Raw genomic sequence first — 12,259 nt, forward strand, 5'->3', positions numbered from 1 at the left:
GTGCTGTGATCCACCATTCTCACTGGATTTAGCAGGCTGTTTCCCCCCCCCCCCAACCTCAAACTTTAAAAAGCTCTCTTGAAAGGTCAGATTTGCAATGCCTAAGGATATTATTCAAAATGCATCACAGAATCTATTAGTAATTTTAAAAGATGCCTACAGAAATGTTTGCAAAAGCTGCAAGAGCATTAGATCAGCAAGTACAGTGTCAAGATTACTTTGAAGGAGATCCATCCAAATAGCTGGTAAGCTTCATTTCCCAATATTAGTTCAGTTGGCAAACTTTCTGATCATACCTTGTACACTAACACAAAGCAGCTTTCAAAGGAAGATCCTCCTTCAGCTCTACTTATACGTTATAAACCTATTAAAGCATACTTGCAAATATAAGCTCCTATACAATGGAATTATTCTCATACATTGGGCAAGAAGCTTACATCTGTGTGCATACTGTTCAATAAATCAGTGTGCAAGAAGCTTATTTTTAAATGAACTACTGCCTCCTAAAAATATTAAAGTGATATTCTGTTTATACTCCAGTATGACAAATAGCTCAAAGGAGAATACAATCATTAATTTAGCAGTTATGTGCACCCAAACCACGATCAAGTCAAACCTGTACTACAGTAATCCTAAACTGTCCAGTTGAATATATATTATGTAGTTCAAGTAAAACTACATAAAGCATAATTCTACATATACCACTAAAAACTTTCCATCTCATTAAGTGCAATACTCAAATCTTCCAGCTGGATTTCAACAAATTTATTTTATTTCTACTGTTTATAAAGTAAATTTTTCTATAAGTAACATGGCATTATACTGCCAATGTGATAGGTGGAAATGGAAATGTTGAAGTGAATGATGAAATATATAAAATTTCTCTGGACTACATTTTTTTAAAAATTCATTTGTAAAATAAAATTTTAATAAACTTTTAATTTCATTAGTCATAGCAATGCCTGTCTTCTGATATGCCTGAGAACTAATTATTACAAATATACAAAAATCAGATGGTCCTAGACCTAGGACCTTAAATGTGTTCCTGAGGTTCATTTGTAAGTTTACCAGTCAAATTTTATTCTGATGGGGAATTTCTGTATACAGGGTGTCTCAAAAATATTGGTACAAACGTTTATGGGGGGGATGGTAATATCTAAAGGAATGTGAATCGCATAGGAACCCATAACTGGAAACGCCACCATAAGTCAGTACACGCCGCTGTTCATCAGTTTGCGAGAGGGAAAATTTCTGGTTTACTAATTCAAGCAGTAGTCGCCGCACGAAGAGCATGCATCAATATACGAACTGTGAGCTGGCAGACATGCACCTAGTGTATGGATTAGCAGAGGGCCCACACGGTGTGCGCCCCCATGCAGCACAACATCGCTTCGCAATAAATGTGTGGACAGGTATGGTCAGTGACTGCTTAGTCGGCCCATACCTGTTACCATCCTGCACGAACTCTGCTAAATATTGGATCTTTCTTGAAAAATTTCTACCAGGGTTACTTGACGATGTTCCAGCAAATGTGAGATGCAACATTTGGTTTCAACATGACAGGGCACCTGCCCATTATGGAAGGTGTGTTCGTGACCACTTGAACAGGCGTTCTGGGCGTCGATGGATTGGCCGTGGTGGACCCGCTGCCTGGCCCCCACCCTCACCTGATTTATTGAGTCTTGATTTCTTTCTGTGTGGGACCCTCAAATCTATCGTGTATGAATCGCCTGTGGAGACAGAAATGGATCTCGTGGCGAGACTCGTCTGCACTGCTGCTACTGTCACAGAAACTCCAGGTGTGTTCGACCGTGTCTGCCAATCCATGCTGCGTCGGTGTCACGCATGCATCGCGTCTCATGGTGAAACCTTCGAGCATCTGTTGTAACATCATGAAATGCATCCATCTCATACTCCATTGTTAATATTATGTCAAATAAATGTTTGCCACTAATTACTGTCTTGTGTCAGTTCTGCTTCTTGTGCCTCTGCTACTACTTTCCCGTGACGTTTCCGGTTATGGGTTCCTATGCGATTCACATTCCTTTAGATGTTACCTACCTCCCCTAAACGTTTGTACCAATATTTTTGAAACACCCTGTATAATGTACTTGACTGTATTATGCTATAAGTAAGCTGATTTAACCAGGTCTTGATCTGGTCCTTTTTAAGCCTAACTTGAAATTAACTAATTATTTATATAATTTCTACCCAATCCACAAAATTGAAACTCTCAACATACATAAACAAATGTTGTTTTCTTTGATTTCCCAATGTGAAATTTCAGAAAGAAAAAAACCTAATAAGAAAACAGCAAAAATGTACAATCAAGTATGCATTTTTGTAATTATGCTTGCAAAAAACAAGCAGGCATTCACCCTGATTATAGAATGCGTCACTCCATTTGTTTTAATTTCCCACGTGATCGTGGCACTGCTGGCTAAAATGAATCAACTTACATGGAACCATTATTGATACTGAAGGCGACGTCAGTCACTCTCACCGAGATGATACAGCGAGAAAAAAAAAATGTATGCAACTGTTTCTTGGATAAGAAATAGTTGCGCATTATTGCTTTACCATAATTGTTATAGGCAACAATATCAGTACAGCACGTTTTCTGGATGTAGATTTTATCTTCTAACAAAATTTCCAGAAAATGTTTCTATTGATAGCTGCATTATAAGTTATGTTTGTTATTTGGTTTTTAGGAGCATTATCAACTAAGGCTATATTGCTCCGGGGATATGCGGTGGTCATTCCCTGACCTTTCAGCATCCTCCATATTTGGTGGGCATGGGCTCGAACCCCGGTCTAATCAAGAAGCATGTCCTATGCACTGCTGCTCCTGCCCACCTGGCTACGGAGGTGCCAATTACAAGTTATAAAATAACTCATTATTGTGTGGGTGGTGGAGAACATTTTCTGCTTCTAACATGTACTTGTCAATAATCCCTCTGGAAATATTGGCAATAGAGCTGCATTATAAATTTCATACATTGCTGTATAGCATGGGTGGCCAACAAGTCAATCACGACGAATTTTAAATATATATAAAAACAGATTAGTCAAAATCTAAATATTGTTATTATGAACCACATGGCTACTCTTGTCGCTGCGCAGCCCTAGGCTTGTCTAGTGAAAATGCACGCGGTTACGTTGTGGAGAGCATATTGTATGCGTCGAATTGTTATTTAGCTTACTTAATATTACTGGACAGTACTTATATGTTAATTTAATAACCTTTGATTTAAAATTAACACTACAAAAAAGAGAAAAACGTATCATTTTCATCAAGAGTGGGAACTAGAATACTTTTTTGTAATGATAAAAGAAAAATGTTGTTTGATTTGCAATGCTTCCTTGGCTATGCCCAAAAAAGGAAATTTAAAAAGGCACTTCAACACACTGATTAGTAGTATTTCTGCATATAAATATCAATTGTTGGCAATGTGCAAGGATCTCAAAGGGGAAAAAAAACCGATCATTTTGCAAATATGCAAGATCATTTGCAAAAATATCCCGTTTTTGAATTTTATAGTGAGAAATAAGTTTCTGAAATTGAGAAAGTTGTGGATGATTTTGAAACCAGATTCAGTGATTTTAAAACAATTGAAGACATTGTTCAATATATTTCTTATCCATTTAATGTTGACTTAGATACGAAACAAATTTCAGGAAAAAAAAAAAAGCTGAGATTTTTCAAATGGAGAAAATATTACTTGAAAATGAAATTATTACATTATGAAACGATATCTTCCTAAAAGCCAGATCACCAGAAAAAGACTTAGAAATATGTTTGCCGAGAGAAATACCATAACGTAAAAAAAAAAAAAAAAAAAATGCAGTGAACTTTTGAATTGCTTTGATTCCACATGTCTATGTGAATCAGCCTTTTTGTATTTGAAACAAATATGAAGAAGCGCTGTACTCTTACAGACTTGCATACGGAAGGTTCTTTACAATTGGCCTTATCACATTCCCGTATATCCCAGATTTTGAAAGCTTGGCAGATGACAAGAAGACACAAACTTCGCATAAATTAAAATTTTAAATACGTACAGATTTAAAATAAGAATTCTGAATTGTATTTAATTTTAAAATTTATAAACATTTTTCAATATGTGTTGATTAACTTTTTCACCCATGTGCAATGAAATTCTTGAGATGGTAGATGGCGGCACATTTTGAAGAAAAAAAGTAGATTGTATTACAAATAAGTTTGGCCGCCCTTGCTGTATAGCATGTCCTTGAATGCAAATGACTACGGTTAGTTTTGAGTGACCGTATGTTTTCGCCTTGTACAGATGTTTTATTGTGGAAAGTTTCTTGTGGTAAAATCAATCGGTAGTAGTCTTTATTGTACCTAAAGTAATTTGTTATGGTATGGGAATGGAAATGGTTTTTGGTTCTGATTGATGTAAGCACTCCAATTTTCGTAAAGCACATCATTTGAATACAATTAGAAGACAGTAAAAGAGTTGATAATTGGGCCATCTGGACAACATTAAAACAAACAATTCAAACAAACAGATTTCCTGTTTATACTCTAGGGCGACCACACAGAGGAGTTCACAAGATTGAGAGAATACAAGAAACAGCACCGCATTTAGCAGTCATGAACTTGATTGTGTGAAATAACCTTCCCACAGTAACAGAAGAGATAAGTAGTAAATCTATTTTTCAATAGGGTATATATTTTTACTGCAGCTCAGAACAGGAAGTGCAGACTTTGAACAGCAATATACATCCACAAAACATGTACTGATATTGTTCCCTAAAAACAATTACAATAAAGCAAAAACTTTTTTTAAAATCAGTTTTACACCAGTTTTTCCCATTTCCACGATTCCAACAGATGAATTTCCTTGTTTTTGTGTTAGTAGATACAATACAAATTGAAGAAAGGAAGTACGGCCTAGTTTCTTTTTCAAAAACAATTGTTGAGATTCTTTTGTTATTTCTTATAGAAACAGTAGCGTGCATTTTTTTTTGCCTCCTCAAAATATCTTTATGAAGAACTGTGATGCAATGCTAAAGTGTACACAGCTCAATACAAACATAACTCCCTCTTGTAAACAGAGGAGCACACTCGCTAAAAAAAAAAAAAAAAAAACGAATGGGGATATCTTGTTTCATGTGGGCTTGGCTAATTAGGGCGGGAATGAAAAAAATAACTGAAAAAGGCTTAAAAAAAAATGCACACTTTTGATGGTACATTTTTGTTGTCTGTGTGATAATCAAAGAAAACAGTTCTGGTCCCATTTATAGCGAGTTTCAGCTCTGTGGATAGAGTAAAAATTATAGACATACAATTTTGGTATCCCAGAGTAAAAATCAATGATTTTTTGCTTGCTGGACCTGATGCTATTTGAAGATGAGATGAGATGAGATGAGATGAGGATTAGGCTGATCAGATTCTAAGGGAACCTGATGTAATGACTCTGTAGCAGGCAAGGACATTATGGGTACCTATGGAAACCTTGGACTCTTGTTTTTTGAACAAGGTCTCCTCAAAGAGGCTAAAACCTTTATCTGCATTGTATCAATTTAACCCTTTGTGTTGTTCAATCATCAACTACACCTAACTGACACTATCTTGTTGTCTGGCAGAGGTTCCATCAATTCTTGGTTGGTGAGTTACTTTCTGTGGCTATCAAAAAATTCCTCAACATGTTTCATCCATTTCCAAATCTAGTTGTCTACAAATTTCCACCAGGCATATAATGTACTTTACTGTAGTATGCTGTAAGTAAACTGTATGCACAGTTTCCTCCAAACTCGATTAATATATATATTTTTTTCTTAATTTCATTCCAAACATCAAAGTTCCAGATATCTTTTAAAATGTCAGTCTTTCCAAATCTTTATTAAATATCACCCCACTATCGCTTCTGTAGACCTAACGGCCTGTATAAATGTTGTAATAGTGGATTTTAATGTTGCAATGATGCCCCACTCCATAGGCTGGATGAGGAACATCAAACTAAGTAGCAAAATGCAATCTTGATATCAGTGCAGAGTTCAAAAAGGAGTATGCCCAGGGTTGTTTGTTTCGGGATTTATTGGACGCATCGGCAACTATGACCATAGTGCGCCATACATATGGTATATGCCCAGTGAAATTATCAACCAAAAAGGCCTTGAACAGGGAACCACTTGCTGTTACAGTACATTTCCATCTCCGAAGTAAAAACTCTTTATAAAACCGGCTCCCAAAAACTGAGCCACTTAACTTTTAGCATCAGACTTCCAATATACAGTAAACCCTCGCTATTCGCGGGGGTTACGTTCCTGAGAAATGCCGTGAATTCCGAAAACGCGAATACTAAGTTATGGCTCCCGTAGTAATAAAGGGGTTCCATTCCAAAGTTTGAAATATATAAGAAAAACTAGTCTAAAATTTTGTCTATGTATGTATTATATGTACTTTCATAATATGACTATGTACATAGACAGTACATAGTGAAATACAAGCATATGGCATCGAAATGAAAATAAGAAACAATTTAATATTAAATGTAATATTTATTAGAAATTTCAAACAAATCTTTCAAACCAGCGTCTTTGCTAGCTAAAAAAATTTATCCCGCCAGTGCTTTCACCATTCTCTAAAGTGTTGATAAAGGTGTTTTGCCTTTCCACGAATGATGAGTGAACTTAACGGAATTTTATTTTGAGTTCTATCCACAGATTTAAAGCCTTTTCCATTTTTTCTAATTTAACATCACGAGTTACAGAGCAAATTTTTGAAGCAATTAGTGCATTTTCACGGACACTACGGCGGATTTTTTCTTCTGATTTTTTGATTGATCGTACCATTGACTCATTGATTTTATAATGTTTTGCCACTGAAGAGACACTTTCACCATTAGAAATTTTGTCTAATAACTCAATTTTATTCGCTAATGTCATCACCTTCTTTGATCTTTTCACATTTCCCTTGTTATTCGTAGCCATATTTTTGTACGGGTTAGAAAGAACTTGTCCACAATAAGTCACTTTCTTCCGTTAACACACTCAAAAAAGTCTGTTTTACACTGCAAAACAGTAGATTTATCACTTTTGTAAGCATATCAATTTATAAATTGATAAATTTATAAGCATATAAATTAAAAGCAAATGACGAAACCTTCCATGACAAGCACATAACACATACTGAACAAGGATTAGCAAGAAACATCCACGCTCGCGATTTTGTCACCCCCCACCCCCACTCACTGAGCGCTGTTTTGACCGGGAAAGATAATTTTAGCCACGCCCACGTTTTTTTTATGGCAGAAAATGTTCACGGTGCTTTAACATTCACATTTTTTTTAGGTTTCATTTTATATTAAATCAGTGACCACGAATACAGATATCGCGAATAGTGGGGGTTTACTGTAATGGACAAATAGCTTTCTGCACTTCCTCAAATCCTCTAAGTAGTGGACCAACAAAAGTTGCAGTTTGCAGTCAGCAGCTGCATTACCACCCAACAGGAGTATTAGCCTGTCTTTAGATACTTAAAACTAGGCCTACTATTCTCTCAGACATCCTTTTCCAGTATAGACCCACTTGGTCCACACTGAAAATGTGCATCATAGCACCCTTCATGAATTATCTAAGCCAATGTTTCAGGAAAAATCTTTGCTGCAATGTTGCCTTCACTGTCAGCATCATCGCTCACCTTAATATTATGGTTATTTCTATCCTTAAAACTCATTAACCAACCATGATTAATACTAAATGTTCCCTCACCAAATTTAGCCTTGACATCATCATAGGGACAAATCCTCATGCATGCAAGACTTTGTAAGTGAAGAAATGCCCATACATGAAACCTTTTCAACTAGAATGGTTCTAAAATAGAAAATGAGGACCAAACACACAGTAGCTGTATGAGCTTTCTTATTGAAATTTCGTTTTCTGATAAAAATGGCTGCAAAAGGCTATTTTTTTTTTTTTTTTTAAGTTTTACTAGAAGGAATAAACAGTCAACAAAATATAGCTATTTTTGACCCTAGATTACAATGCAATGCTTCAATTTCCTGGTATTATGGAGCAAGATTAGTTGTTCCACATCTTTTACAAGGCATTAACCATATAATATCGGTGTAAATACACCGATATTATATACATGTCGACCATCACTAATCCGGTTCCACCACTAATTCAGACAATCTCTGTGAATATAATTTCAAATTTCCCAGGTCGGCACACTGACCTGCCGCTACTGTTTTGGTGGCGTTGATTGCAGCATCAGCTGTTGGCACGAACTCTTACACACTGGCAAGTCATTCCCACTTGTTTTTCTGCATTTATTATTATAACCTGCTCACATTTAGCCCCAGCCATGGTTCCAATGCATAAAGGAAGTGCCTCTCGTGGTGTAAAGCGCAAACACTGTACATTGTCCATAACAGATGAAGTTGAACTTCTGAAAAAACTTGACAGCGGTGTGTCTGTGAGAAGTTTAACTCTGCCTAATTGTAAATTCTAGCAATTTCTCTCAGTTCCTCTTATCTTAGTAATTTTCTTTTAGCCATTCCTTTTTAGATTTTTTTTTTTTTACAGCACACTTGCGGAAAAACACAACATAATATGATGGATAATACAACACGCTAACGAACTTGTTTTCACAAAATCTCTAACAATACTGACAAACTTATTGCGATGTTTGAGAGTTTATTTTATTGCAGGGCTCGCTGCACGTGCAATAAACTAATCACAAACGACCTTCATATGTATGCCGTGATAGCGTCACATGTACGTGGCTGACACGGCTTCTCAAGAAATAAAGTAACCAACACATACGCGACATAAAAATAGACTTTTTTTTTTTTTTTTTTTTTAATTCTTAAACTAGCTTGGCAGCCAACGTGTTAAAGGTAGAAGGAGGTGGTTAGCTGTTGGGTAAAATGTATGTGTTAAAATAACCACTGGTGATCCAGCAAACTCACTAATCCGGCATCTGTGGGGTGCTGGATTAGCGAGTTTGCTGGATTAACTACAAGTCAGCGATGGTAGACTTGTAGTTAATTTCAACTCATAACACATTATGCCTTGTGCATTTAGTCTTCAAAAATATTATCATTATCTTCACCCTTTGGCATGTCATATTGTGGAATTAACTGTGCAACTGTGATGGCGTGTCTGCATTATCAGGGTACCTGCCCGCCCACAGATGAGTGAGCCAAAAAGCTCCGAGACGCGTCTGGGTGGTGGTGCCCACTGAGAATAAATAAAAGTAGTCTCCTCTACTAGAGAAGCGTTATTTATTCAAAGCAATACAATATATGGTATCTCGTTGTGAAGGTTGTTGTTGTTGTTTGGTTTTTAGGAGCATTAGCAACTAAGGCCATATTGCTCCGGAATATGCGGTGGTCATTCCTTGACCTTTCCGCATCTTCCATATTTGGTGGTGACGGGCTCGAACCCCGGTCTAATCAAGAAGCGTGTGGTACGCACTGCTGCTCCTTCCCACCTGGCTACGGAGACGCCGTTGTGAAGGTAGCCACAATATGAGATATAATCAAACGATGCCATTAACACTACTTATGTAGTTAAATTTATGGATAAACTATGGTGTATTTACACCAATATTATATAGTTAATTTCAACTCATAACATTATGCCTTGTGCATTTAGTCTTCAAAAATAAAACGCTTTATGTATGAGGGGTGATCACTTAATTTGCGCGGTGCAAAATCTTATCTTTGTCATCATCTGAATCTTCTGTGGATTTCTACTTCTTGAAATATTCTCCCTTGAACTTTACACATTTTTGCCACCATTGTACATTAAATGCTTCTTGCAAGCCTTTTTTTGAGACTGAGAAGTGCTTCTGTTGTGGCTCTATGAGAATCGCTGCCAGATGCAAAACGCTTGCTTTTCAGAGATTTCTTCAGACATGAAAACAGGAAGAAATCACATGGGGCTAAAGTCAGGTAAATAAGGGGGATGTGGCAGCACCTCAACACCTATAGCAGTGATCACTGCTGGCTATACTGTTATGTTATGTTGTTATGCGGTGGTCATTCCCTGACCTTTCCGCATCCTCTGTATTTGGTGGTCACTGGCTCGAACCCCAGTCTAATCAAGAAGCGTGTGCTACGCACTGTTGCTCCTGCCCACCTGGCTATGGAGGCACCACTGGCTATACAATATTAGCCATATGTGGACTGACATTGTTTTGATAGAGAAACCACTTCACACTAGAAAGTTCTTGCCGTTTCTCATGAAGGAAGGCGCAGCAAAATTTGACTCTAAGAACCTCAGCGTATGCTTCTATATTCTTAGTTGTTCCACGAGGTACAAGATGTGTAACAAGAATGTCTTTTATGTCAAAAAACACAAGAACCATTTGTTTGTTTGTCATCCAAATGAGAAGCTCAATTTCTTAGTCTTGGTGAATCAGAATGCTTCCACTCACTTGACTGTTGTTTTGTCTCTGGATCATGGTGAAAAATCCAAGTTTCATCACAAGTCACTATTCAATTTTAGAAGTCTTGACCCCATGTTTCAAAACAATCAAGCATTTCTTTGCACATGTCTATTTAAGACTTGTGCAGTCTTAAATTTTGAACAAGTCTTAAATAGACTTGTGCAAATAAATGCTTGATTTCTTTGCACAAGTCTTGATAACAGCTAATTCATGAAGTGTAATTCGCCTGTCTTCATCCAAGATTTCCTGGGTTTTGTGATTTGATCAGGAGTTGAGGAGGAAGGCTGACCAGGTCTTGTGTCACCTGCAACAGACTCACAGCCTTTCTACCAAGACACTCAATACCATACACTTCAATCATCTCTAACTGTTTCTGATGCATTTAAGCCATCTGACATAATAACGAATCATATATTGCTGTTCGATCTGTATGTCCGACATGATACTTGCTTTAAAACGATCGTTAGTGACATGCGACTAAAAAAAAAACAAACAAAAAACCCCACCTCTTCATGCAACACTAGCTCGACAAGTACTGGTATGCATACAAGGAGTCTGTTCAGCAGCAATCAGGTGGCAGTTATAGAAAGCTTGCCCGTTAAACATTAAATCTTGTACCAGTCCGCGAATTAAATGATCACCCCCTCGTACATATTCTAATGGGAAAAATGCTTTTATTTAGTGTTTACCTTCGTTTAACACAGTTTTAATATATTAGCTCTGCTAAACAGCAGTTGCCTTTTCAAAAGAGCTAATATATTAAAAGTATTTAGAGTTCACTAAATAAATATATTTAGTGAATGCTGTTGGGTTTACATACATAATATATTTTAAAATAATAAAAAGTGAAACTAATTTTTAAATGATACTTGCTGTGTAATATGTACATAAGAGGACACATAAGGACAGGTAAGATGAAACTGTTGGCAAGCAAAATAAAGGATTTTACCGCTCACCGACAATATGCAACTTATAATTAGAATAAAATTTCAAAACCTATTATAACAAGTGTGTTATAATACATGTACCACCATATTTAATGAGTCATAAAACAAACCTCTTTTTCCATTGCTTTAAGTGTATTTCCTCTAGGTCCAATCAGCAATCCAACAAAGTTGATATCAGGGTGCTCTTCCTGAGGAATCATAACCTTTTCACTCACTTTAACCATTGGAGGTCTGTAACGAAGATTAAAACCAATATATACTTCTCTTTACAATCGATATCTACATATCAAAAAATAATTTATCAAAATTTTATGACAACTTTTTTTAATCAATTTATTATTCATGTATCCTTCAGTAGACCACTAATTTGCTTTATCTACACTAATATAAAGGATAAACGATTTTTCTCTCTCAGGGAAAGAGAGAGAATACATGGTATCCATATATTGTAGCTGAAGAACTGGATATGTTTGTTGCTATGCAATGACTGGAATGAATGGGAAATGTGGCTGATGTGCAGAAATTAAATGCTCTCAGTTTGCACATAACGGTTGTTGCTTTTTGCTTTACTATAATGTACCTGTAAAGTAATATACTGTGTACGTTAACTTGTCTATTTGTGTTTTTGATTTACTATGAATTATGGGAAGTAAAATGCTTATTTGGAGTCTAGCAGACATCATGTAAGTATGTGGTCTAATTCTGGGAGTATACACATAAGCTAACAAGTAAATATTTCTGATGGGTGAGTGAATGGATGGATGGATGAAATAAGGGAAGGATTTTTTTTTGTACAACAGACCTCTCTCTCAAACTAAGCTCATTGTAACAAGCATATGAATTTTAATGAATGAAACTGGAAGAGAGAAAATGTGTGTCAGTCATA

At 36.3% G+C, this 12,259-nt stretch overlaps 1 protein-coding gene across 2 annotated transcripts in view; it reads right to left on the reverse strand.

Annotated features, from left to right (window-relative positions):
• The window catches only part of LOC150089691 (splicing factor 1-like), a 187,888-nt gene that overhangs the window by 42,059 nt on the left and 133,570 nt on the right, over positions 1–12,259 (reverse strand). For both annotated transcript variants that reach the window (XM_090389602.1, XM_090389603.1), the window contains one exon: positions 11,484–11,604. In XM_090389602.1, the coding sequence (XP_090245728.1) occupies positions 11,484–11,604 (121 nt within the window). The remainder of the gene's footprint in view (positions 1–11,483; positions 11,605–12,259) is intronic.

Source organism: Mastigoproctus giganteus, chromosome 2, assembly GCF_048544385.1.
Source record: "Mastigoproctus giganteus isolate SK-2022 chromosome 2, ASM4854438v1, whole genome shotgun sequence".
NCBI classification, from domain to species: Eukaryota; Metazoa; Arthropoda; class Arachnida; order Uropygi; family Thelyphonidae; genus Mastigoproctus; species Mastigoproctus giganteus.